Source organism: Amphiprion ocellaris, chromosome 1, assembly GCF_022539595.1.
Source record: "Amphiprion ocellaris isolate individual 3 ecotype Okinawa chromosome 1, ASM2253959v1, whole genome shotgun sequence".
NCBI lineage: Eukaryota > Metazoa > Chordata > Actinopteri > Pomacentridae > Amphiprion > Amphiprion ocellaris.
In genome coordinates this window covers 13,270,020-13,297,547 of record NC_072766.1, presented here as the reverse complement: position 1 = coordinate 13,297,547, position 27,528 = coordinate 13,270,020, and the positions used below count along the sequence as shown (strand labels likewise).

Below are 27,528 nucleotides of genomic sequence, written 5' to 3'. Positions count from 1 at the left end.
AAGTTTGCATGAATGTCACCAGAATATTTGATAAGTTAAACCTGGGGAAATAGGAGTAAATACCTGTCACGGTTGTGACGATAACATTGCAAGTGGAGGGATGTTTGCGCAGCATTTGTGCAATACATCTATGTCCCACCTGAATACGTTAGCTGCACTGTCACTAAAATGCTCTTTTAAGATGCATTTGTTCTCTTCATTTTGCTCAAAGTTACTTTTGCAACATTGAATATAATCTTTTTTTTTTTTCAAATTACCCAATTGTATACCAAGTTTTTACCCATTGTTGTCATATTACCCATGGTTAAAGTATTAGTTAAAAATGAAATTGATATCCAAGAAAAATCTCAAAATGTACACGTGTTCAATGACTTTTAATTGCTTGTTACGATCCAACCTCTAGGGTCAGTTGGATGCAACAAAAATCACCAGATACTGTTGGTTCACTAAAGCAATTTTTTGCTCGGTAGCAAATTAAACAGAACAGTGATCAAACAGAGAAAACAAGACTGGTGGGTGTTGCCAAATCAAAGAACCAAACAAAACCAAACAAAGGCTAACAGAGTTCACAAACTATCTAAACACAAACAAAACAACTAAAATCCTTATCCAAAAACAAAACACAGTAGCAACACTCACCACAAGTAACAGAAACTAATACAAACAGTGCACAGAACTAACTAAACAAAACTGGTGCCTCTGAACACACGCATTTAACACATAGTATACGAAAACTCTAGTTGCCTTTTAGTCTCCTGTCTCTTAAATGTTCCTCAGAGTTGAACTAAGATGTAGAGAGATCCTGCTGCATTCTGTGTCATCGGCCTAAGAGGTCATTTATTGATGTAGTCTTTCCATTTTGAAACCTCTTAGCACCAATGACATCCTGAAAAATCTGGATGTTTTCTTCCCTTTTAAGGCTTCATATTTAAGAATCCTAAAAATAAATCCTGTCAGCTTGCAGGGTGGTGCTTTCTATATGATTTTTCTTTTGCCGAATTGGATTGTAGTTTGGACATGGCTTGAATAACTCTACCACAACTTGTCATTGTGTAGCACGCAGATTTACAATATTGGAGCAGAATCTTGGGTGAGCTGGTGTGCTCGAGTTACGTGGGTGAAGGAGATGAGGAAGGAGAGAGAGCGAGGCTTCATAGATCTGTACATTGTTGAGGAAGCAACGGTGCAGAGTTACATCTAAGGTATTCTAAGAATAGAAATAATTATTTCATGCAAAATAAATAAATAAAATCTTCTTAAAATCTAAGTTTGATGCACAGAGGTGAGTTTTAAATAGTTTAATTAATGGTTGTAGAGGGGCTTCAACCTCTTAAGACCTCTTATTATATCTATATTATGTTAATATATATTGTTATTATAATTGTTGTTATTTTATTATTATTATTATTATTATTATTATTATAATTGTTATTATTATTTTTATTATTGTTTTAATGTTTGCATGTCTATGCTCCTGTTTCAACTGTAAAGTGAGGCTCACAGGGTGCTTTTATTCTGAAGGCGGTCAGCCGGATGTGGTTCTCGGTGTTTGCTGGCGGTTTGACTGTGGACACAAAAAACTGCGAAATCCAGGAGAAGGACAGCGCCCAGAATAACTGTAAACCTCTGCAAACTGCGGCCGGCGCCGTGTTGAAATGGGACTGCGGTCGTCTCCTCCGGGTGGTCGGGCGTTCAGACAGAGGTAGGGAGCTGCTGCTTTTTATCAAGGTCACTACCAGATGATTTTTCTCTACATGGGCATGAGTCCGTCCGACGTGAAGTTGCTTTGCTGCGATGCTGTCGAATTCACCAACGGCCAGCGGGCTCCGGCTCACTTCATCCCCGTTTCCTCCCCCCGGCGGTGTTCGGGTGTTTGTGGCGGATTCGGTGGGGCTGGTGTCGGAGGGGAAAGCGGGCGGTGAGGGGGTCCTGGTTGGGGCCGGGAGAGGAGTTTTTCGTGGCCTGTGATGAGCTCCGGGGGCTGGGGTGGGATATGAGCGGAATACCAAAATCTGGCACGACGGTGTCTCACAAGTTTAGCGGCTTGAACTCCATCCTGGAGCTGTTGCTGGAAGGAAAGAGTCCCGCTGCGGTGTGTCGAGCGTGTTTATCCGACTCAGTGGCCTGCTGCCGCCCGGTCAGGCTAATCCAGTAATCTGGAGGAGAGGTGGCTGCATTTTGTTGTAACACCATTACCCCCTCATCCTCCTCCCTTCTCCTCCTCTTCCTCCTCAAACAAAGTGTGGATGGACACTTTGTCTGCCTCCAATAGTGTGACAGACATTTTAATGCTGAAATAATTAGTAGATTAGTGTGTGAGCTGATCCACTTTTCAGTTTGTCACCTTAAAGTTAAAGAAAACCTTTGCCACTTTCAGTTTTTGTGTTAAAATACATTGAAGTTCTTATTATGTCCATTTATTTTTGGCTTTATACAGTTTTCTGTGGGCAGATGATTCATGTTTTAGCTCGTTAATCAAGTAAATGAACACCTCAGCTTCCTAAAATGCATCTTCTTCATTGTTTTATCAGATTAAAGGCATCTATTTAACTCATATTTACATTACAGACTAAACAATCCAACCAGCTTGCAATAAAATAATAATTAGCTGCAGGTTTAATCAGTTTACATGATCCTCAGGTTGTTGTTGTTGTTGTGGGCCCAAAAGACTCCCAGAACATGGCTGTATATCCTGCTTGTACTAAGTGCATGAAAGGTTTTTTTTTTCTTAAACAAAACTCCAGTCTTGTGAGGTGTTTGGGAACAGTATCCTCTTTGTTCCCGCTGCTCCACGGAGAGGATTAATCCAGCTAATGATCTCTAATGTAAGGAAAGGGATAAAAGCACATCTGACGGAGAGGAAACCAGGGCTCTCATAATTATCAATATCACCAAAGCCTGTGCGTGGGCTTAATGTATAGCTATGTGTGCTGCATGGGTGGGAGTTGTGTGAGATTGAGGGTCTTTTTTATGTGTTCTCATAATGACTTTGCACTTTTATAGCCGGGTCCTGCATATGCTCCATGTTTGGGGGAAAAGGTGGTTGTTAGTGGAGTGTTTTAAGTATAAAAATTCTCATGTTGCTGTATATTTTCTTTGCTTTGTTCTAACCTTGACCAGTTAATCCTGGCAGGGTGCAGGTGAGATTAGTGGTTTAACCGGACCCCTGACCCGGTGCACCTCGAGCCCACGTCGACCAGAAGGACAGCAGGGTGTCTGCGGCTTAATCTCACATCAACACCGTTGTTTTCTAATAAGGCTTTGATCGCATCAAACTATAATCTGTGTGTTTTTTCCATCCGAGCAGCTCCAGCAGGCGAAACACTTGATCCCATCTGTTAAAATAATACAGATTTCTCTCCTGTTTGTGAGTCCGATGTCGGCCGATGCAGAGCAGATGCCACCAGTTGCTGCTTCATTCACAGATCCCCATTGGTTAATAAGGGTTAGGCTCCTGCTTGACAGATTTACTTTGGTTTAAGACTGTAATCTCTTTTGTGGCTAGATTAGCTCAGCCACGACCCTCTCTTCCTATAGTTTCCCCCGACTGGAGCATCACTAATCTGCTTCGCTTGGGAGAAAGAAAAGGGGTCAATTTTTACACCCTCGCACACAGTGGAGGGATGGTTTTATATTCTTGGGCCAAACTTCTGTGTAGAATTTCCTGTGTAGAGTCAGCCATTAGACTTCCTGTGCTCTGGTGCTGGATGTGAAGGGGGGGAGGCAGGGAGGGAAGGAAGGGGAAGAGAAGCCCAGGCAGACTGTACTCCCTACTGTTGTCAGTGGTGGACACTGTGGTTGCTGCGAGCATGTCGCTGTCTCAGACTTGCAACAAAGCCAAGCAAGGAAGTGAAAGAGTGGATTGTGTCCTCTTTTTTCCTCCCATGTCTTCTCTCCAATGACTTCTGTAATTATCAGAAAGCTTGTAATCACAGAGTAGAAAAACCCTGTCAGGTACAGGAAAGTGTGAGGCCAAGAGGAGACATTTTCATTTGTAACGTCTCCATTTTTGTATAATTACAGGACATGTCCTTCAGTTTGTTAAAGCCACAGTGCTCCACTCTTCGAGCATGCCACAGCAGTGATAATATCTCCAACAGGTGAGCAGCACTCTCTCTGCAAGCACAGTTTCTTTGCTGGCCCTTTCAGATGTGCTTTAATTGAAATGTTCGAGAAGGCCTTGCGAGAAATGATCCGCTGCTCTATCTCTGTGTCTTCCTCTCCCTCCCTCAGCACTGTTTGATCCAAGAGAAACGTGCCTTGTAAGGAAGCAGGATGTTCACAGGCTCCACCAAACTGCCACCCACTAAAACCCCCCAGCCCGAGCGGCTGGATGAAGTGTACGCTGCCTTACGCAGAGGCTTACAGTGAGTAAACACATCTCAGGCTCTGTTTGTGTTGATTCCAGTGGAGGACTGCCAGGTGAAACATCACTGAACATGCAGGAAAACTGCTGCTGTTCTGTCTGAGATACAGAGGTAAAGACGATGTGTTTCTGTTGTCAGGTCGTACCTGCAGGTCCACCAGCTGGAGCTGGACAGTCTGGGTCAGCAGATCAGAGAAAACAAGAGGAACGGTCGCTTGGTGAGAGCTGCTGCTGTCAAACCAGTCACACCAGTATCGATTGTCGTTCAGTATCAGACTGGCTGCTGTCATCTGTCAGGGTGTTAATGTGACACTTTGTGGTTCTAAATGTTTTCTTTCCTTTGCAGGGGTCTTTGTATGAGTTGGATAAGGTGAGTTTCATTTACACCTGTTGTTTTTTGATTTGAGCACTGAAACTGTGTGCAGGTGGAAGAGAGACTTTACTCTAGTAGTTTGTGATTTTTAATAATTGTTTTCTCTGCTGCAGCAAGTGAAAGCCATAGAGAGGTTCATGCGTCGCTTGGATTTCCACCTCAGCAAGGTTTGTATGTAAACATGGAACTTAATGATGAATGAATGAGCTGCAATAATTAATGTTATTTTAATAATAGCTGTGAATCAAGGGACTAGGCCTTGGGAAGAACAGTGTTGTCAACCATCTCTGTAGTTTCTCATTTCTGTGGATCATTTAAGCATTTTTCAGCTCGTTGTTTTGGTTTCACTGGCTACAACTTAGCTAGCCAGCAGCTATTTATAAAACTGCTCATAACCACATGTCAGAAAAAAACTACGGTTGTGATTAGCTGGTGAACATAGTGAAACATTAAGGAGCTGGATATTTTTGGTAAGAGCTGGTGGAGAACAAAACAGAGCTAATAGGACGGTGAATATTGGACTTAAATTCATTAGATGAATGCTCATGTTGTTTTGTGTCTCTTCAATGAGAATATATTCAACTGTTTGTTCACCTTTGCCATAGTGACTTTATATGGGGATTTTTTTTGTTTAATCTGCAGCAAAAATGTCCATGATTGCTGCTATAATTTATAGACAATAATTTAATCTTTTGCATTAAATATCACTAAATAGCATGTGTTTTTCTCCATTTATTATTCATTCCATCTGTGCGTTACTAACTTTGGCATATATTGCCTTTCCAGGTCGAGGAACTGTACGATGCTTATTGTATACAGCGCCGACTGCGTGATGGAGCGAGTAAGATGGTGGCAGCGTTTAACTCGGCCACTGGCAGCAGGGAGGCCAGAGAGAGTCTGAGTGAAGCCAACAAGGGCTACAGGGAATGTACAGAGGTAGGTGTGCATATGAACACTGGGTCAACTTTGGTTTGGAGGATTTTGCCAAAAATGGACAAGAAAACATATATTCTAGTGTAATTTAGGCCGCGGCTCATGATTACTTTCATTACCGATTCATTTACTGAGCAATCAACGAACCAAAGTCATCACAACAGGAGATAAAAACAGAATTTTTGCTAAAACAATTGATTATTAAAATATTTACTGGTTAAACGTCTGTCACTAATTAACCGTCTAAACCCCGAGCTGTTTCTGGGCATATTTTACTTCGGTTGTATTTTTCCTCACTGTAAGCTCATTTTTCACAGCGACATGAAGTCCTGCTCCTCTATGGAAACAACACAACCATAACTAGAAAGAGACAGAACTGAAAATGTCTCTGTGCAGCGTGATACATTTAGAATGTCACAAATCATAAAAACAAAAGTAGAATTCCTTTGAGCATAAAGGAAAGTTGTTACCAATACTGATAAGAGCTGACTCTGTATATGATGAATATTTTAGTATTCATGGTTTGGAATTTGTTTCTGCACTTCTGCTATCTTTCTATACGCTGAGCTTGGCTGAACTCAACCTGCAGTTCAGCCAAAAAGTCCCTAAAGTTTTGTCACGTGACTGCTAATGACAGCTGTGTCACTAATGGCTTCATGGTTGCTCCAAAGAGCACAGAAATGTTGTTTTTTTACAGAACTAGGCTAGAAAAAAATTTTCATACTTGCCAGTTTTTAAAAATAAGACACAGAATAAAGTAATTTTGATGAAATGCCAGAATTTTGAGCTTAGATTGAGTTAAGTTTCCAGATGGAACAACATGTCACAGATGATTAGTTCACAGGTTCCAACTCTAAAACTAGGTGTCATTTTTCAAATTTAAAGGGTTAAGCGACTCATTGTCTAAATTCTTAATGTCACTATTTAAACTGCTTTTGTCTCTGCAGCACATGTGCTCACTTGAGAGTGAAATAGAAAGCCAAATGGGAGAATTTCATGTCAAGATGAAGGGTGAGTAATTTTCTACCCTCATGTGACTTCCCATTTTCTCTACTCTCTGACTCTCTGTCGGTCCAGTTCTCATTTTTCTGTTGATTTCCGATGTTTCAGGCCTGGCTGGATTCGCACGGCTGTGTGCCGGTGACCAGTATGAGGTAAGACGCACAAACACAAGCACATTCTTATGCGAGCCTCCGTGCCTGCATTATCACATCGGCTATTTGTGGCCCGGACAGGTCCTCATGCGCTATGGAAGGCAGCGCTGGAGGCTACGAGGCCGCGTGGAAGTCAGCAACAAGCAGATCTGGGACAGCGAGGAGTACGTTTTCTTGCCTCTTATCACAGAACTGCTATCAATCAAGGTAATGAAGCCAGATTTTAAGATGACATCATTGAAAACCTGCAAAAGGACTCCTAACATGTTAGTTCATCTTTTAGGACTTCAGACAACCTTTGTACTTGGTTGTATTTCAAGTTGTAAATCTTTAAAAACAGGTCGCTAATATGTAAATTCAGATTGTAAATTAGTGGCTAAACTAGCTTCAGGTTTAGCCACTAAATGTTACTGGAGCAGGAGCAAAGCGTGCTTTTTCAGGCTCTATTTTGAACAACAAATTAATACACACTTGTGCACGAGGAGCAGAACACTGAATGTTTGTCAACTGCTATTTAAACGATCATCTCCATGTTCACTGTAATGAAGAACCGTGTCTTCTAATGCAGCCTTGTCACCACTTACTAGTTATAACAGTCTATGGCACAGAGGAATACTCTGTATCAGACATTAGCTACACAAGAGGAACTTGTTTGTTGGATGAGTTCATTGTTAGTTTTTGCCTTTTACATGCTTTATTGACACTAAGAAAACATATCTTATTACTGTGGCCTTATCACGCCAGCTCAGAAAGCCGCTCCTCATTGTGACTGTGATCGGAGGCTGTAGATAACCGTCGCTCTTGTTGCATTTCTGTGGTCTCTGCATGTCGTCATCTCTCTGAGGTTTGCTTGTTTTCGGTTGTCAAGGTGACGGAGCTGAAGAGCCTGGCCAATCACGTGGTGGTGGGCAGCGTGTCCTGCGAGATGCTCGATCTGTTCTGCCCCCTCCCCCAGACGCTTGCTGTGGATATCAACGACCTCGGGACGGTGAAACTGAACCTGGAGGTCACCTGGAGGTGCTGTAGCCTGCAGCACACACCTCTTATTGCATCTTTTGTTTGTCTTTTTGTCACGCTCCTCACTCTTTGTCCTGTTTTTCTTTCTCTTTTTCAGTCCGTTTGATAAGGATGACCAGACTTGCTCCACCAGCACAGTTTCTAAACGGCTTCTGTCCAATCAGAGCCCTCCGGACACGCCCTCTATGCGAGAGCAGGTGTTCTATGTGAGTCTCATTATAAGACATACTCAGCCTCAGCTTTTTCCACCATCTCCATCACACGTTCTCTGCTGCACTGCAGGTTCATAATTTGCATGAAGGGTTTGCAACAGTTGTACACTCTTTGTTCTTATTGCATATATACACTTCTGTGGATTTGTATCACTGATGGCTGTTATTACTGTCATTTCACTGGCTTGTTCTATTTCAGCTGCTCCCAAACTGCTTTGTGTGTAGCGGTAGCACTGATGTGTGTGAGGACATTCGCAGAGGGCTGTGTGTGAGGACGTGTGTTTGTGGAAGTGGAGTGCCTGATGGCCGTAGAATGACCGATAGCAGTAGTGGGTTGTGTGACAGCAGCAGCATGTATGAACGCAGCTGTGGTCCTTGTAGCTGTTTAATAGTGGTTGAGTAGAGCTCCAATATGTCCCTCCTCTTCCTCACCTCGATGAAGAGCGTGCCTCGTGGCTGGCCCAGGCAGAGCCGCTCGATGGCGGAGGCTTTCCACGGTGTCGTGACCGACAGGGTGACGTCCTTACGTTGTGAATTCAGCAGCACAACACCCCGGTTCACCTCAGCACAGCCGGTGTGTTGGGACGTAGTTGTAGCTGTAGTTGAGTTTATTGTGACCAAACTTTAGAAACAATCATTTATTAACCAGAAGTAATCAACCCACGGCAGCAGGTCTGGGCTCTAAAAAGGTTTTGTAAATTCCATAAATTGTGTCACTTAATTTCTAATCAAAACCTAATGAATTAATTCCAACTTTCTTCTAAGTTTGTTGCTTATAAAATCAATAAAATGACAAATGTTGATGGTTTAGTGTATAAAATAATCACAAGTCACCAAAATCACAAAATTACATATAAAAAAAATGACATCAGCTTATATTAAGATGCAGCATGTAGACAAGTCTGTATATGTAAAGCTTGAAGCAGCAAAAATTTGATGTATTAAAAAATGATTCAACAAAAACCCCAAACTACAGTAATTAATAACAGAAATTACAATGGAATCACTGTCAGCAGACAGACTGGCTTGATTTATTTCTCAAGTCCTTTCTGTCATTCATCCTTCTGCAAGCAGAATAAAGGTTTTATAGAATAGAGTAGAATAGAATTCTTTTATTGGCATTGAGAATTTTGCAACAAAATGAATGAATAATCTCTCTATGTTATGAATATATACAAATTGCATCAAGTAGTTGCTAGGAGGTCCAGACACTCAGTGTGAGTGTTTTTACAGAGTCCAGTGCTCTTACGACTCTAATGTAGAGATTAACTCATAAATCATGTCCCTCCTGTCTCTTTAAAATGTATGTCAACTGTTTACATCGTTGAAAAGTTAGCAAGAGATTATCCTAATTGAACTGAAATAACATTCATGCATTGAATCATTTGACATGAAATACACAGAGCCTCACTTCTCTGATATTAAACCCTGCAGCAGGATAGACTGTCGTCAGCAGAGACTCATGAGTTGAGTCTCACCTGTTTTTCTTTTTTACCTGCCAAAAATCAGTCACTCCCTGCACTTCATATTTCATTTTGCTGTTTGAATCAGTCATATCGCTGCTCTGGGTGTAATTTGATAACCAGTGCGTTTACAAAGTGCTCTGCTGTATGTGGAGATGAGGGTGATCTTTTTGTTTCCTTATTCTCATCTGTTGCCTCTCATCTCGTTTCCTTTCTAGTCTCTGCTGAAGCGTCAGGGTGAAATGGAGAATGGAACGGTCTGGTCCAACTCCTCTGAGTCCTCCGATGACTCCTCCAGTCCGGCTCTGGCTCATCACACTCAGAGGCTGACGGCCTCCAACATGCTGCAAACCACTCTCACCACTCAGCTGTCGTTCACGCCGCACAAGTCCAGCGCGTCAACGCCGTCGCTCTTGTCCAACCAAGAGGAGGACGAGACGGAAGCCGGCGAGGTCTTCTCTCAGACAGACGCTGTGCCCAACGGCCATCTGCAGACTTCCTGCTCTCACAGCCTCGTCAGAGGGAGCAGCCCAGACTGTACCGCGACTGACAGAGCATCTGTCCAGTCAGAGGACCTCTCAGAAACCTCAGCAGACGGGAGCAGCTCATGCCCCGATGTCTCCTGTGTACCTCCTGTGTTGTTGGTGGAAAGTGCAGATGTGTCTGCAGAGGTGGTGAAGGATCTTCCATATGAGGATTCATCAGTAAAGACTGAAGCAATAACAGAAAACAACACAGCTGAAGCAGCAGAGGGACGCCAAGTAGATCAAAGTCAGCCACCTGAGTCCGTCCAGGAGTTAAACCAACCAGAAGATGCTCCAACGGTGAGATCACGAACAAGTTTACATGTGTGTTTGTCACAGATAGTCTATAAAAGATGGATGTAGCTTTCAAGACTGAAAAATGAAGCCACTGTTGAGTTGAAGTGACTTAAACCTGCAGTCCTTCTAATGGCCAGGAGGAGAGACTCCTGGGGCTGTAAAAACACATCAGATTATATAGAAATCTGTTAAAAAAAGACTCCTCTTTTCCTTGGATTATTGCCTCAATGAACATTTTCTTAATCAGTTTATGGTCTCAATTGCTAGTTTCATTTCTCCTTCAATACAGCATGGTGTAAATTTTGTAAATTACGGTCACATTAATAAAAGGATGCTGTAGGGCATGCCTACTTTGTGACTGACAGGTTGCTACCATATGTGCAGTGTCCTCCAGTTCTCAGTTAGATCCACCCCTCACTCTTCATGTGCACTTTAAACAAACCAAGATGTTTGAAGCATATCAAACTCAAGGCTTCAAAACTGTAACATCACAGTCGCTGCATCCACCTTTTAAATACAGTCTGTTCTGTCTTTAATGTCTGATATGTTGACTGTGATATTTTAACATCTGGATTTGTTTTTCCCTCAGGTTCCTTTTCCTACTTCTATTAGTTTCACTCAAGAAGTTGAGACGGCTCTTGAAAGTTTTGACTTTCTCAACTGCTCTGATCTTGATGAAGAGGAAGAGGAGGGGGAAGATGAGGAAGAACAGACAGATGAGCAACAACAAAAAGATGAGCAACGACAAAAAGACGAGCAGCAAGAGACAGATGAGCAACAACAAAAAGATGAGCAACAACAGAGAGATGAGCAACAGGAAGATGAAAAACAAGAAGAAGATGAAAAACAGGTGGATGAACAGCTGCAGAAAGTGGAGGAACAACAGGTGCAGAAAGGAGAGAAAGAAGAGCTGGATAAGAAATCTGAAGAGGACCAAAACCAAATGGAAGAGGAGAAAACAGAGGAAGAGGAAAAGAATGTGGAGATCTTCTACTCTGGAGGAAGGTCAGTGCCATTAGGAAGAAATAGTTAATGTGCTGCTAATCTTGTACTTAATGATTTAATCAGCCTGAAGTTGCCCACTGAAAAGCAGCTATAATCACCATGTATCGAATGACAATGTTTCACAGTTAAAGGGGTCATTCTCACTCATGAACCTGCAGAGATTTATCACCAAATCTGCTGTTTCTCTCAGCTTTAAGCAGCTTTATAGTGAGTTTTAGCTCACTGTCCGACCCTCAACTTTGCTGCTTTGATTCACTCTCACTGCTTTCATGTAGTTTTCAGGTTCAGCAGCTGTTTTCAGCCAAAAAAAACCTGAAAAACACCTTGTACACTCAACCCAGTTCAGACAGACACAGTTGGATTGCTGGACAATTAGCGGTTAATGAGCTGCTAATTGCTCTACTGTGAACAAAAACACTTCAGTGGCACCTGAAGAGGGAACATACAGGAGAGATTTGGCTCGGAGGCATCTTTACAGCGTGATTGCTTCTCTCTGTGCTCACATTTACTGTATTTTAATACAGCCAAGTTTGTTAGTTTGAGTAAGAAATGGTGACTGAAATGCAGCTCATTGAGATGACATGCAAACCAGCAGTGTTTTCAAGCCATAAAGATTCAGATTTTAAGTACAGCTTTGTTTGACAAACTCACCATACAGGTTAAAAGCAACAGCTGGAAGTGACATTTTTATAGGAGAGGAGGAATTCTTTTAGCTGCTCTGTGCTGTGAAATATGCACTTTAATATACAACGTTTTCACTTTGCTAAGGGCTCAGTTAGAAACTTGGATTTCTTTTGGAGTTGTGGTACTGATTTAAATATAAACCTCTCTTTTTGGTTTATTTTTATCATGTTGGAGTTTCCAGTTTAACTCTCCAGTTTTGCAGTTAAATATGTAACTCTGCATTATAGAATGACATACAGTTTGTTGATGAAAGTGAACACAAATGTCAAGTCATTTAGCTTTTTATTAGGACAATGAATCATGTAGATGAGAGGTCACCAACCTTTTTGAACCTGAGAGCAACTTCAAGGGTACTGAGTAGTACGAAGGGCACCTTGTTTGATACAAACTTCCTCAATAGCAAACTTGCGCCATCATCTTTAAACAATAATAATAATGAAAATAATATGTAAAAAGACTGTCTGATCACCGTCATTGTTGTGGAAATCATTGTGAATAATTATTGTGAGGAATAATTAATCACGACGAGTTCCAGAACAATGATGGTAGGAAACACACACACACACACACACATATATATATATGGAAATCTGTTCCAATATTTGAAAGTCAGAGGTATCCCATCTCTGAAACTTTGGTAAATATCTTTCTTGGCAGTTTTGTATGAATCAGCATATTTGCAGTATTTTGTTCAAAATCACACCAGTTAAATTTCTGTGCAAATTATCACTTCTAACATTTTTAGGAAATCATTAACTGTCATCAAATCATGCTTCATTTGTACAAACCACTACCTTTGTAACATTTTTGAACAATTCATGAACTCTGTCCCATGTTTGTACAGTTGTATCAGTTATCTAAGAAAAAATCAACTCTTTCACATTATGAAATGAATCCTATCACATTAGTACTAATCACCAGCATTTTCACCAGCATTGCAACATTTTTAACAGATCGTAACAACAAATCATTACATGTTTTCACCAAATTATTTTTCACATTTTTGTGTAATGGCACGGTGTTTTGAATGACAACATATGTTACCTCTTTCTTTGTCTGTAAATGTGTGTTAGTGGGAAGCCTGGCATTGCAGAGCTTATCATGTCTTACCTTTACCTTGTAGCTCACACTTCAGATGGTTCAGTTTCCCAGTGATGTCCGTTAAAAATGCAAGGGCAAGAATCCACTCAGTGTCCTCAAGCAGCGAGGTGTCTTCCCCTTTGGATTGCATGAACTGTTTGATTTTGGCCAACAGTGACAAAAAACGCTGCAAAACTGTTCCCCTGCTGATTCATGGGGTTTCTGTGTGTAGTAACAGGTCACCATGTTCAGCTGACAGCTCCTCCAGCAGCACCTTCAATGTCCTGGTTGTTTGGCTTTGGAGCCATTTATGATCTTCACGACAGGAGTCATCACATGATCAAATCCGGCCACTTTTGTACATACATATGTCCTGCTGGTGAATGCTGCAGTGGTAATGTAGGAATGTTGGGAAGTCTGGATCACCTCTGCATCGTACAATGAAGCCTGCATGGCGACCCGTCATGGAGGAGCCCCGTCTGTCTCACTAAAACAAGCTTTTCTAATGGTACATTTTTCTCCACGAAGAAACTTTTCGCCGCGTAGCAGATGCCAAAGCTGCCTTTAAGTCCCGGGTGTTCCTGTCCGTAGTGCGCATACAGTCCATGTGCGCTACCAGGTGGCTAGTTAGCATGGAAGCTTTGTAGCGGCTAAAGTAGCATCTCTCCACATTGTGCCGCTTTGCCGACGCAATAGTCGCCCCGCAAATACGACACATACATTTATCTTTCACTGTCGTGAAAAAGAACTCTTCCTCCCAGTCATCGTGAAAATAGTGTTTTCTCTTTCACTTCTCTGTCGTGTTTTGGGGGTAAAAACCATATCTAGCTTCCCAAAGTGTCTGCGCCCGGAAGCTTCAGCACAGAGTGACGTGGTGGTTTGACATGCGCAGTGAACTCTGACTCGGACAACGTCAAAGTTCATTTACACCGAAGACATTTTTTTTTTTTTTTTTTTTTAAATTATCATATATATTGTAATTTGAAATCTGCATCAATGTAAGTATTTTTGATTTAAAAAGAACAGCAACTATATTTTTTTATAAGGAATTTCATGGTGACTAGTGTTATTTTTAGAACATGTGTTGGGGGCAACTCACATGGTCTCTGCGGGCAACCAGGTGCCCGCGGGCACCGTGTTGGCTACCCCTGATGTAGATTAACAGACATATTGGTAAAGTAGCCATTTGTTTCAGCCCTACAAACCTGCTACAAAGTGAATCTTGAAGGGAGTGAATGTTGGACCTTACAAAACAATGCCACGGATATTTCTTTATCCATCACACATGGATTTCATACAAACAACAGGAAACAGAAAAAACAGCGTGAGCCTCCTGTGCCTTTGAAACGGCACCAGTTTTCCTCGGTTCACTTCCACACAGTCTTCAAAGTACTTGGCAGCTACATTGTTTGGAACATAATTTGGCTGAATCAGGTGTGTGAGTGTTGTTTACTGGATTTAATTTAGATCCAAATAAAAGTGATGGATTGCCGCGGCTTTGCTGACGCCACAGTAGATCTTTTCATGTTGTAGATTCCTGATAACTCCGACTGACAATTACTGAATCTGATTTAAAGGTTTTTTTCTGCCCACTGTAATTATGACAGTATGACGTCAATGAGACAATAGATCTTTATCTTATTGTGCGCATTTGTTTATGTGACCTACTTTATATAGATAATATGTAGACATGGGTGATGTAATTAATGTCTCTGAAAAGTAGTTGCAAAAGACAGCAGTTGTGTTGGGTTGCATTTTGGAGAACTATGGACAACATGATGCATAATTAGGACATGTATTTAGATTTAATTAAAATGTAGAGACTTGGGTTTGCATCTGTCACTCAGTGTATAAATAGTGTAGTGTGAAAGGAGAGGTGACAGATTATGTGTCATTCTGTCAGTCGGAAATAAGATGTTCCTTCCAGGCAGCATGCATGCCGTCGTCACATCAGTGTTTTTCTTTCACCTGGCAGTGATGAGGAGGAGGCAGGCAGTCTTGAGATCCTTATGGAGGCTCCAGAAGGGTTTAGGAACTCAGATGAAGATCGTTTCTCAGAATCACAGGTAAATGGATTTCCGTTGAAGCAGCTTTGGCTGTTTTTATGACCCTCCAAAAAAGAAAAGGTGGTTAAAAAAAAACATTTTTTTTCCATCCATAAAGGAGTCGAGTGTGGGTGATGTGCAGGATTTGGGTCAGATTGAAGTTCCTGAGGAGAAGGAGGAGCACAGCGAGGACAAGGGAGATGGACAACACGGTGAGAAGAAGTTTGTCAGTTGTTTATAAGACTGCCGGTGTGAGAGGTTTGTTAATTTGCCGTTTTCAATCCTTCAGGAGAGGAACCATCACATGATCAGGAGGAGCGTCCCTCCACTCCCAGCCATTTGGCCACTACTGTCTTCTGATGACGCAGTGGAACCACGCTGAATCCATTTCTCCCACTCTGAATTACTGGTGCCATCTCTCACTTACACTGCGGGACCGGAGGCCTTGAGGATGTTTCACTTATTGCTCAGACAAACAAGCTCTTCCGTTATGGCGGAGTTTGTGCACACATTTGCCTTGTTCTGAACAAGAACGCTAAACCTCAAGGTTGTCGACTGACAGTCCGACAGTAATCATTCTTTTGACATTTCATCATGTTGCCTGGATTAGAGGTGGAGTCAGTGATTCTAATCTGATGCATTTTTTTGTCAAATTTAGTGAAAATTTCCTCATGGTGTGCTGTCTGTCTGTTTAGTACAGTGTTTGTACACAGCCCTGCCTCTGTAAATGAGAAACAAAGTGACTTGGATGGATCCAAAGCACTATTCTAGGACAGGATGAAGTGGGGCTGTGGGAGTGAGAGTGACGGTTAATATGCTAACAAGCTAAATGTCAACAATCGTTCTCCAGAATTGCAGACTCCACCTTTAAAGCGCGACGCCACTTAAGTTTACACTTTGATCAACTGCTCCTGTCATGTGAAAAATCTGTGTCCAAAATGTCAGCATTTCAGGAACAGCTATAAGAGCGGCCTTGTTTTTGGCTTTATTACAGTGCTTTTTATTTTCAAAGTAATCATTTTGAAATGGTTTTATAAGTTCAAGTTTGTCTTTTCAATTTACAGTGAAGCATACAATCAGTTACTGAGCTGCGTTACAAAGATATCAGTATTTGTGGATATGAAAAACTCCAGAGGTTATGAGTGACAGTGTTGAATCGGTGTACAGCCCACAGCTCTTTCCTTGTTAGAGGCAAATACTTCATGAGCATGTGATGTTTGTCTGGGGACATTGAGTCATTTCCAAACCAGGAATGTACCCTGAAAACGAAGAGGACCATTCATTTTAGGCATCAGAGACAGTTAATGAGAAAATTTACGCTTGGATTTAATGTTCATAGCCGTACCTGAATGAACATGTCGTTATGTAAACACTTGAGAGGTAGAAGTTTCTCTTCAGAACTCGTTCTGGTTAAACCAGAGAACAATCTGCAGTGTGGAACTATATTTAAACCTGCATGTGTAGCTGCCTCACGCTGCCAGCATGTCTGTATAAAAAGCTCAACTGATAAGTGTGTAAGCTAGGCTCCGCTCCAAGGAAGCCGTCTGATCTGTAACTGTGTCCAAAAGCTGCCTCGAGGGGGCGCTATAGTCTTTCAGCGTCATGCTTCACATGTTTCTTCAAAAGCCTCGTCATTCAGAAAGTGCCTCAAGTGACAAGAGATGTAAGGATTTAAAATGCCATGACAGGAGAGATCAGGCAAAAGATGACAGTGTTTATTTTCGGAATTACTTTGAGTGTGCACAATAAGAGATATTTACTGTTTCATATAAAGAATTGTATATGTCTTCAAATGTTTATGTTCAGAAATGTTTAAACTTTATAAAGGTTTCTTTAAAATTAACACGTCAGTTGTGTTGAATGAATCCGCATGAGTGTCTTTTTTTTTTTTAAACAGTAAATGTCACAACAGCATGAAGAACGGCCAGTTTTTCCTGAAGAAGAAATGTATTTTAAAGAGCATAAACAAGTACTTCTGTTGTGTTTTTGGCACTCTTTAGCTTATAGAGTTAAAAACTGAATGTCAAAGAACACAAAGGCGCTGTTTTGGATTAGACATATATTTGTTTCCTTTGTGTTCATCTATACATTAGCTCATCTTAAAGCAGTATTCAGCATTAGTAAGATGTGGAACAAAATATCTAAAATCACACAAATCCTCAAAGACATTTAACTACCAAAGTGTAAATATCACCCAAAATCTGTGCATCAGAATAAGAACTTGCATCCAATTCCCATTGCTCTTGTGAGCCTAAAACCGACAGTGCTATTTACCCAAAAAACACCATGAACACTTGAAATGAAAATCCACCCAAAACCAACGTATTGAAGAGTGGCTCAGCTTTCAGTGCAATAAAACCTCAGATAAAACAGCATGATGGAAACACATTGATAAAAATCCTCCAGTTGTCTTCCTTAGTTTGAGCTCCTCTGAAAATAAAACAAAGTAGATATATTTAAAAAATTATTAACACTCATAAAGCGCAAAGGGTTTGACAGCGTATAAGTTTCATATTCCTATTAGAACTTGTGTAGTTTCCACTGGACATAAGAGCGACTCACCGTCTTCCTTACTATAATAGTTTTAATATGGTTTCCTCTCTCTGATCTGACTTCTTACTGTCCAACTACCAAAATCCTGATGATAAATGAGAACAATGTGAATGTTCACCTCGGCTGCTTTTAATTACTGCTGCGTGCTCACTTGTGTTCATTTTATATTGTCACCCTGGATTTTGCCAGTCAGGCTGCACAGAGGCTGCAGCTAAAGCCTCTGATTGGTGAACGCTGAATGTGCAGCTGGAAAAACACAGACTGCAGGCATGAATCAGGGCTGGAAAACCTTTGTGCTCTCCTCTGCACATTTTTCCTTTAAAAAAAAAAAAAAAATACTGTCTCACACAAAATACCACCAATAAAAATCAAGTCAAAATGTTTTAATCACAAAAATCTATGTATTAGGACCTCAAATAACTAGTTTTATAATAATCAGAATGGGTTAGTGAGGTGAGTTGAGTCTAAATCCAGACATTTCAGCACCTGAACGTGGTTTTCTTTTAACCTAAGAGATCACCATGGTAACGTATCCTGCTAAAAAGGAGGTTATGGTCAGTGTTTGGGACTTAAATGGGCAGTAAGAAGCGCCGCCCTTTCATCTGTTCATCAAACTGTACATGTCACGCTACCAGAAGAACCTACATGAATCCAGCTGGTGATGCGGAAAATAAACAAATATGTTAAATTTCTTAAATATGATTAAGCCTATTTTAATAGAACACAGATTAGAAGATTGTCCGGTCTATTGTCCGTCAGTTTTGTGGAACTATCACAGACAATATTCAATCAATAGCTAAGAATTCACTTTGATTTGGGCAAAAGTGATTTCAATGCATTTTTCATTACAAGACAGTGTCAGACCTGAACGCACTTCTTGGGTATCATATTTAAAGAAATGAAGTTTAACCCCTTGATGTCTGAATTTATTTACAATTATATTAAAAAAAAAATTATTTGTGTTTTTGCTTTCCGAATGATGCTAAATTAAGAGGAGATTGTTAATTTGTCTGTTACATATAGAATAAATATATAATAATAGTAACAGATATATATAACAATAAGGTCCCACTCCAACCGGTCCTACAAGAAACCAGTGCTTCCAAAAGGTTCTGGGGTACGTATTGAATATGCACAAACCGGCATTAGGGGAATGGATACGCCATCTCAGATGCAGTATTAATGAAGGCGGCATGATGTTAATTTGCGACGATCGGCGTCAAGGGGTTAAAGTTTAGGAGCTCTAACAACTGTCTGCAACTGTCACATTAGAAATAACAGACTGCACTGCGTGGTAAAATAAATATCTATTACCTGGCCTGATTAACAATTTACTACCAGTTTTTTTCCCCTGCAGACTTTGCAGCAACAGCGCTGTTACCATAATGTATTCAAAAATATTCCTCATCATCTTCCAGTTTAACAACTTATCCCTTTACACTGAAGTAGGCGGCACACAAACAGTCAATTTTGTGTGAAAGAAGAATCAAATGGCGTGTTAAACGGCTTCTATTGTGAGAGCATGCAAGCGCCTGATGAAGCAAATCTATGTTGACAAAGAAAGTCGATCACCTCCATCATGACATCCATCATCTCTGAATGACACTCATTACCCCTGACTGGGGTTAGAGGTTGAGACAGCTAATTCAGCTTGTTTCACCGCTCCGTCGTACCCAAATACACGTAACGATGTTTAACTGGGAGTTGCAGCCTTGTGTTTTCTCACCTAAATGCTTAGCGGCTGCTCCATGGATCCCCCCAGCTTCAGTAAAGCATCACTGAGTCCAGTCTTCAGCGCTGAGTAGTCGGGCTGCTCAGAGTACTGCAGAGTCATCACTGCAGTCAGGTAGGTATGAAACGCACCTAAACCACGATACACACAGACACATATTACCAAACAGCAGCTGTCAGCCTTGTTGTATGTTATAGAACAGGGGTGTCAAACATGCGGGCCAAAGCCGGCCCTCCAGAGTTTCCAATCTGGCCCGTGGGACGACTTAGTAAAGAGTAAGAATTACAGAGAAGACATTAACTGCAAATTTTAAATGTGTAAAATTATAAATTTAAAATAATTTTGAGACCTTGACAAGTTGTTTTGATCATAAAGTAAAATACTAGATTGTTCCTTGTTGTTTTGCCATTTTGTGTCTCATTTTTGTAATATTTTATCTTGTTTTGTTGTTTTTTGTCTGACTTTTGTCTCATGTTTTTGTCATTTTGTGTTTCCTTTTTGTCTTGCTTGTGTTTTTTGTCTTATTTTTGTCATTTTATGTTTTACTTTATTGTTTTGCGTATCGTTTTTGTTATATTGTGGTTTTTTGTCTCATTTATGTTGTCTATTTATTTGTCATTTTGTTTCTCGCTTTTGTCATTTTTTTGTCTCATTTGTGTCATTTATGTAATTTTTTGTCTCAGTTTTGTCATTTGTCAAATTTTTTGTATCGTTTTTGTCATTTTGTGTCTCGTTTTTGTAATATTTTGTCTTGTTTTTGTTGTTTTTTTGTCTTTTTTTGTCTGACTTGTGATTTAGATCATGAAGTAAAATATGTTGTTCAGTTCCAGATACCTGTGATTAAATATTTTGTTCTTTAATAGACACTCTGATCTGTAAGTTGTAATGCGTAAATGATAAACTGAGGAATAATGTTGTTGAAATTGAATTTTTTCTTCTTCAGAAATTTCAGTTTGTTCATCATGTTTTGTTCAAAGATAATTCCTTAAATGTGACCATTTTCAGAACGTACTTTTTTGCACTAAAACAAAGGAAAAATGTGGAGTTGTGGTTTTTTGTAGGTTATTATCTGATTTTACTGGTCCAGTCCCCTTGAGATGAAATTGGGCTGAATGTGGCCCCTGAACTAACATGAGTTTGACACCGCTGTTATAGAAGAAGCATTTAAACTCACTGGAAACTTTCTTCTTCCCAAAACAGTGGCTCAACAGAGCTTCAACGTCCTCCATGTACCTACATCCAGAACTTAAATTTAGTCATTTGGATTTCATTTGTGTTACAAAGTGTAGGTTTAAGGGTTTTTTCTTTGGTGTGCTGATAAGCTCTATCTCACCTGTGTTTCTCGGTAGCCACCTGGTCGGGCTGAGTGAGTTCAGTCCACGGCAGCGTCCCTGTGTGCCAGTGCAGCATACAGTAACCCAGAGACTGCAAGTCACTGCGGCGAGACGGAGCTGAAACACGGCGATGCATCAAAACAACAGAGCAGGGGTTTAATCTTCCTGTTTTTGTGTTTTTTACATAATCAAGCACAATGTCATAAGAGCTTTTTAGACAGAAGAAGAACCAGCTTCAGAGGAGAAAAATTAAATCAGCCCCCATGTGTGACAGATGGAGAGTGGGCAGAGTGCTGATGTCCTCATGGAAGGAAGAAAATCAATGTGGTACGGTGCTTAATTTGTTGTTTTATATATATATATATATATATATATATATATATATATATATATATATATATATATATATATATATATATATATATATATATATATATATATATATATATACATGATGAGTTGAAGCATAGTTCTGTGACACTGGCGGAGGGTTTTAGTTTACAGATGAGCTCTCAGGGAACTCACCTGCTCCTTTATGAGCGTCCAGGCTGATGAACTCTACGGTGCCCTCGTGTGGCGTCCTGCTGGCTTCACGGTACTCCACATGCTGACCTCCTGGACAGTACCTGAAGGCATGACAGTATCCTACCAGGTAGACCTAACCACACACAAGAGCAGTGAGTGATCATTTCAGTCATGAAAACAGTCACAGAAAATACCTCTGAATATTCCCCACCTGTGATTTCTGTCCTTGTGTTATGTAGATGTTCTCTGCGCTAATATCAGCATGAACGTACTCGTTTGAATGGATATACTGCAGCACGTCTAACTGCAGGGAGGAAGAAAAGTTAGAGTTTGTTAAGAAAGTGGGAATTATTTCTAATAATTACTTTAAATGTTTTATTTGGAGACTAAACTTGAGAGTTATGTGAGAACACTGACTATTCTACAGGCGAGCTGAAGAACAACTTTCTCAGACAGAAGCTCGTTTTCTTGCTCGGTGACAGAGTGCAGAGACTGGCCCATGCTGGGGAAAATCAGAAACCTGGAATGAAAAAAAGAAAGAAAATCCCACTATAAAATACTTTTCTAGAACAACGTGTAAATATTCACAGATGAACTTCCCACCTGTATGAATCTGCATGAAGACCAAAGCCGACACAGGAAGGAATCCCTAAAAAGTCCATCTTGTTTTGTCTGATCCACTTCTCCACTGAAGAAACAAAAAGTCAAGAATGATCATGTGTGATAAATACAGCATGTAACATTACACTCATGTAGAGCCAAATAACAAAGAGGAAAACAGGTTTTTGTTGATGCTGTATTTGTATTACGAAATCAAGCAGATACTTTTATGTGACGTTGTGTAACCAGATCACAAGTAAAAGAATCCTTCTCACAATCTTTCTCTATTTTACATGGCAGCTGTTAGTCGTTCTCAGTCTGACTCATTTCTGTGTGACTTTCTGTCACCTCCTAACATAAACACTAAAATACTGTTGCTAGGTTAGTTTTAATGAGGTTAATTTACTGTGTAGTTATCATCACAACAAGGAAGAAGCTAAATAGAACAAGGAAAAAAAACATTTACAGCTTTTTGAGGGTAAAACCTGTTAAAATACACACTAAAACACACACTACCAGTCAAAAGTTTGCACACACCTTCTCATTCCATGCTTTTTATTTATTTGTATTATTTTCTAAATTGTAGATTAACACTTTTTTGTTTACAGCATAATTCCATATGTATTCTCTTATACGTTTAATGTCTTCAGTATTAATCTACAATGCATAAAATAATTAAATAAATAATTTATTATTATTATTATTATTATTATTTATTTTTATTTTTTTTTTAACTAATTAAAACCACTGAATGAGAAGGTGTGTCCAAACCTTTGACTGGTAGTGTACTAAACACTCACCAGATGCAGGTTTAGCAGCTCTCTGCAAGAAGTTCTGCTCATTGAAGATTTTTCCGTCTTTCGCAGCCTAAGAGTAAGAAATAATAAAGATAAACTGTATTGATTCTACACAGTGAAGTCAAAGAACTGAAAAAGCATTACCTATGGAAACGAAGAACAAATAAAAGCAGTTAATGAATACATGAGTGAATTTTTCTAAAATAATGGCACCTCAGTGACACAACACAAGATAAATTCATCATATTTTAAAATGAGTGCTCTGAAAACCCTAAAATGTCCTACAGTCCTTGGCACTTACCAGTTTCAGGATGTGATTTGATTCCTTGGAATTAGGCCGAGAAACTTAAAAAAAACAAAACAATACCATACTATCATTATAGTTAAGTGTTCGTTCTCATCATTTTATGGTTTGGTTAGTTTTGCTGTTTGTTATGACCTATTTTACTCTTACGATGTTTTGTATTCGCTTTTAGGGATTTAACAGTAACTGTGATATTACAGGCTGTTAATAATAAAATTCATTTTATTTCTCCTGATGTCCTGAACACAGTCTCACCTTCATAGATGAGCTCTGTCATACTCTGACTCTGCAGCTTCATCAGTTTCCACTTCTGGCCCGTTGTGTCCGTCACCTCCTCACCTTCCTGCAGCGGCTCCACAGTGGGCGCATGCTTTGCCTTCTTGGCTTTACCTCTTCCTGCCACAGCACATTCACACAGCAACTCCAAATTAATTATGTTGGGAAGAGAAGACTAAATTATACACTTACTGCACACTTGTCTCTTGCAGGGTACTCTTTGTAGCTTTGTGCAAAAAATTTAATGTAAAATGCATCTTAAAAGAGCATTTCCTATTTCCCTGACAGAAGTATTGCACAAACATGGACCAAACTGTCAAAAATGAATACTGTTAAAGGAGGTTATCCCTCACATTGTGATTTCATTGGCATCCCAGATTCTTCCTCACCTGACCCACAGAAAACCTACCCAGGAATTAGTCTGATTCGTAGACCCTGTTGAAGAGCATTTACAACCCCATCTTCAGTCCAGATCTGGACCAGATACAGCACCTAACCTTTGTTCTAAACCTGCACTGTTTAAAGCCTATGGATTAACTTATTGTGCACAATGCAAGAACACAAAGATACAGAAAGGCACTTTCAATAACAATCAATTTTTTAAAAAATTCCTCTTGTTTTTTTTGTTTGAAGCCAAAGAGTTGAGTCGAGTTGCGGCTCACCTTTTAAAGGAGACCTTGAGATCGTAAAGGAAGGAGGAGAAGCGACGGAAGAGCCGTCTACTGTTGAAGTCTCTGCTGTTCTGCTTGCTTTAACTGCCTGCTTCACAGCTGGGCTGGACAGTTTGGACTTTCCTCTGACTACATGTGAATTCAACAACAATCAACATGGATTAAAGACAAGATCATGACAGCAAAGAAGAAAGAAACTGTAGTGTTGATAAGGCACTGAGTGATCAGATGGAACAGTCTGCTCACCAGATCGAGGGGATTTTCCAGGAGGAGATGATGAAGAACGCAAATCTGGCACCAGCTCTGCGTCAAGTTTGAAAGTGACTGTGGGCTGCCTGAGTGGAGAAACCTGACACCCGACACCATTATCTGTGGATGCAAATCACAGTTCTTTGATTTCCAGGAGAAAAAGGCAGCATCCAGTTTTGCATTATTCACAGCCATTTTATTTAGTATGCATTCGTTCTGGTCAGAAAAGATCGCTGCTTAATCTGTTGTTGAGTTTCACTTTCACCTGCTAACGAGCAAATATTATACAGCAGCGCTCCAGAATAACTTCTCCACTGGTGCGACCAACTTTCTCATTTGGTCGCAGCTCCCACCTTGTCACAGGCAAAACGCAACACTTGCTGAACATCTTCTTATCGACAGAAAAAAACAATTTACCAATGTTCCCAAAACACCTCACATTGCAGGCTGCGGTAGCTGCAGTCCTCAGACAGGTGTGAGACCAAAAATTATTTTGAAAAGAGTTAAACTAGGATGTTGTAATGTCAGATTTGTCCAAGATTAAACCAAATGATTTTTTCTACATGTGCATTTCACAGGAAGACAGGCATTTTTAAGTGTAAATACTGCAGTACATCGGAGTTGTAAAAGTACTACTTTCCACCACTCCAGTTAAATATGGTAGCTTCAAGTGCCGGTTAGAGCGACATCAATACAGCTTAATGATCATCATTCACTCTCACAATGCGACCACTTGAAATTCTAAGTGGCACAGTCTCAAAAACAGGTCACAGTCTGGAGCCCTGCAGAGGCACTTCATCGATTCGTTCATGCTACTGAATTTGTCACTCTTATTTCTTTTATCTCTTATCAGAAAACTAAATGTAGGAGCCATGAATGAATTGTTGTTTTATTATATTGTTAAGTGGCATATTAATAGTTGTTTGTGTTTGTTTGGTTATGATATTATTTTGTGATTATGTTGAATAGAGGGGTAGCAGGTCACATGCATATGGGTGTGGATAATTAAGCGAATATATTCATCTGTCTTGACTGTTTTTCATTGTTTGAGGGGGTGAGCTGGGTTGCAGTATTTTTTGTTGACCACTATTTTTCTTGAATCGCTTTGATTTCTCTGATTATAACTGTGCACATTATCATGAGTTGATTATCTTTTTTCTTCAACAAAAGATTTAATTATTTTTCTTATTCAAATCTCAGTGGAATCTTTTGTGTAGCGTGTCAGACAACACTAAACAAAACTTTAATGTGAAAATGCTTCCAGAGCATTTTAATTATTTACCTTCAGTCTTGTCATCTCTGACAGGAGAAGTGGAAGCCACCACAGATGAAGCTGCATCCTTGTTGCTGAGTTTAATTTGCCTGTCCAGGCGAAGGGAGTTACGGGTTTTTTGTAGTGCGGGACGAGTTAAAGCTGGAGATAAAGTTATACCTGCAGGGGCAGCAGAAAAAGAGAATTTACGTTTCAAAAACTTCCATCACAACACAAAGGCTGACATCTAAGGATAACATTAATTGAATTTTTAATAAGATGTTGCCAAGATACGCTCCCTTACTTTCCCTGGGCTCATTACTGGGGCTTGAAGCACGGTTTGTCTTAACTATAGATTTTATTGCTTTTGTCCTTAAGGGTGGAGAGAGACTTATAGAAGCAGTAGAGCTTGTAGGTCCACATTCATCAGGAGCAGAGGGAAGTTTCTCCCCACATGTTGGACAAAATCTAAAACCAGGCTGCAGCTTTGTCCCACACTGGGGACAGAAATGGAAAGGCATTCTGCAAGAGTGAACACACATACAGGAAATAAGTACAAGGCAATGACACAAAAAAGGGATGTCACGTAACAATTAAATATAAACTATGTTAAAACTGATAATGGGCAGATGAAGCGTGAGGTCATAGATTAGAAATGACTCCAGTAACAAGTCACACAGAGGTTGTTGGTGATGGCTTGTGTAATGCTGTCTCAATCTTCCCCCCTTCTTGGGGTCTAGCACCACATTATCAGACTCATCTTACCACAGATGTCAGACATGATTTTCTGGAGTTGTGGACAGACAAGGGTTTAGCAATGCCCCAGACTGACAACACTCAGCATGCCTGCAGCCCATTCTCGTCTTTCTCACGCCGTTCGCGGAATTGTGTCATAAAAGTAAAGCTGCATTTTAAGGTGACCTTCTCTGGTCAAAGGAGTCTTCATGACCTGACGAAGGTGTAAATTAACTCAGTGGTTGAGAAACTGCCAGTTATAAAATCTTTAGAACGACAGAAACTCAATTTTTACAGCACAACGGTCAGTAAATCTGTTTTTTAAAGTCTAAGTAGCGCATGTTTTATTTGCCTAACATCTACACTGCTTGTGTGAATGTAATTGCCACAACCAACACAGTCATTGGTACTGAATACTACCCAAACCGTGTTTTTGACAGTGATATATTCATTGGTCAGACCTGTTACCATGGAGATACATGATCTGGTTTAACCATGGCAACAACAGAAGGACTCTTTCTCCCCGTCATCTGTGTCCAACTTCATCATATTAAAAACATTTCTTCTTGTGCAAAACACGTGTAATAGTCAACTCATCTTCAGCTAAACGCCATTCTGATTTCACGTCAGTGTTGAATTGCAATCTATGTTTCATAGCAAAAGCAGCTACTTTCAGTTAGCCTGCTACTATTAGCACCGTCAGCAATACGACAAATAAGACTATGTGTTGTACAGCTAGAAAACACATCAGAGCTGAAGTACGCATGGTGTCACATTCACTAGTTTTAACATGTTTACCACTTTCTCTTCAACCAGAAAACCAATGCAGGACAGAACAACTAACGTTAGCTAGCTAATACTGAAGCGAAATTGTATAAAAATACAAATATAGCGCATGCATTAAATGCAAAAACATCGTTTGGCTATCTATTTGTTTTACTGTACACAATAAAACGCGTACCTTCTTTAAAATTTCCCTGGAGGTAACAAAAATCAGATAAAATGTGACACCTTTCAAACAGCTCAGGAAGTTTGGGTTTAGTTTCTTCTTCTCTGGATAAAAACAGTCCTGCAACTGCTGGATCTGAGCTGCTGCCCCTGAGCTGCTGCCCCCTGCAGGAGCTCAGGACAACTGCAGCCAAACCGTTTCCTCCAACAGGTGGAGCTTTTATCAGCTCTCTTTTCCCATTACTGATAATAAGATGAAGGTCAGTCAGGATCTGTGCAGGGAGAGTTATGGTAGCGTAGTCTGACCTGAGAATGAGTTTAAAATATTTTTCAACAGTGGCAAAAAACAGTTATTACAGTTGTTGTGATGACAGTCTTCTAGAACGCACACACACAAAC

General features: G+C 40.2%; 2 protein-coding genes across 2 annotated transcripts; one reads left to right on the top strand and one right to left on the bottom strand.

Annotated features, from left to right (window-relative positions):
• Positions 1 to 1,546: 1,546 nt before the first annotated feature.
• LOC111577790 (rho family-interacting cell polarization regulator 1-like) lies at positions 1,547 to 16,996 on the top strand. The gene is made up of 17 exons (XM_023284233.3): positions 1,547 to 1,702; positions 4,024 to 4,100; positions 4,234 to 4,367; positions 4,506 to 4,584; positions 4,713 to 4,736; positions 4,853 to 4,906; positions 5,526 to 5,675; positions 6,620 to 6,683; positions 6,783 to 6,826; positions 6,908 to 7,033; positions 7,695 to 7,843; positions 7,941 to 8,049; positions 9,737 to 10,342; positions 10,929 to 11,344; positions 15,084 to 15,174; positions 15,272 to 15,365; positions 15,443 to 16,996. Exons 3-17 carry the CDS (start codon positions 4,276 to 4,278, stop codon positions 15,511 to 15,513), a joined length of 2,169 nt encoding a protein of 722 aa, XP_023140001.1. The 5' UTR covers positions 1,547 to 1,702; positions 4,024 to 4,100; positions 4,234 to 4,275; the 3' UTR covers positions 15,514 to 16,996.
• vrk3 (VRK serine/threonine kinase 3) lies at positions 16,848 to 27,276 on the bottom strand. The gene is made up of 16 exons (XM_023284234.3): positions 27,143 to 27,276; positions 25,751 to 25,968; positions 25,477 to 25,626; positions 24,192 to 24,314; positions 23,937 to 24,074; positions 23,254 to 23,394; positions 22,996 to 23,039; positions 22,698 to 22,764; positions 21,901 to 21,985; positions 21,715 to 21,817; positions 21,509 to 21,601; positions 21,298 to 21,430; positions 20,772 to 20,889; positions 20,613 to 20,671; positions 19,433 to 19,569; positions 16,848 to 17,583 (listed from the first exon to the last, which is right to left on the bottom strand). Exons 2-15 carry the CDS (start codon positions 25,965 to 25,967, stop codon positions 19,433 to 19,435), a joined length of 1,608 nt encoding a protein of 535 aa, XP_023140002.2. The 5' UTR covers position 25,968; positions 27,143 to 27,276; the 3' UTR covers positions 16,848 to 17,583.
• Between the last annotated feature and the right edge of the window lie 252 nt (positions 27,277 to 27,528).

What these genes read in the sequence shown, in the direction of transcription:
- vrk3 (XM_023284234.3), bottom strand. Translation starts at nt 25,967, where the DNA reads ATGCCTTTCCATTTCTGTCCCCAGTGTGGGACAAAGCTGCAGCCTGGT. An exon ending in CTCAAGGTCTCCTTTAAAAG is followed by an intron (nt 23,395 to 23,936) that starts GTGAGCCGCAAC and finishes GTGCTGTGGCAG; the next exon opens with GAAGAGGTAAAGCCAAGAAG. An exon ending in GTGGCTACCGAGAAACACAG is followed by an intron (nt 20,672 to 20,771) that starts GTGAGATAGAGC and finishes TTCTGGATGTAG; the next exon opens with GTACATGGAGGACGTTGAAG.
- LOC111577790 (XM_023284233.3), top strand. Translation starts at nt 4,276, where the DNA reads ATGTTCACAGGCTCCACCAAACTGCCACCCACTAAAACCCCCCAGCCC. An exon ending in TGGATTTCCACCTCAGCAAG is followed by an intron (nt 4,907 to 5,525) that starts GTTTGTATGTAA and finishes TTGCCTTTCCAG; the next exon opens with GTCGAGGAACTGTACGATGC. An exon ending in ATCTTCTACTCTGGAGGAAG is followed by an intron (nt 11,345 to 15,083) that starts GTCAGTGCCATT and finishes TTCACCTGGCAG; the next exon opens with TGATGAGGAGGAGGCAGGCA.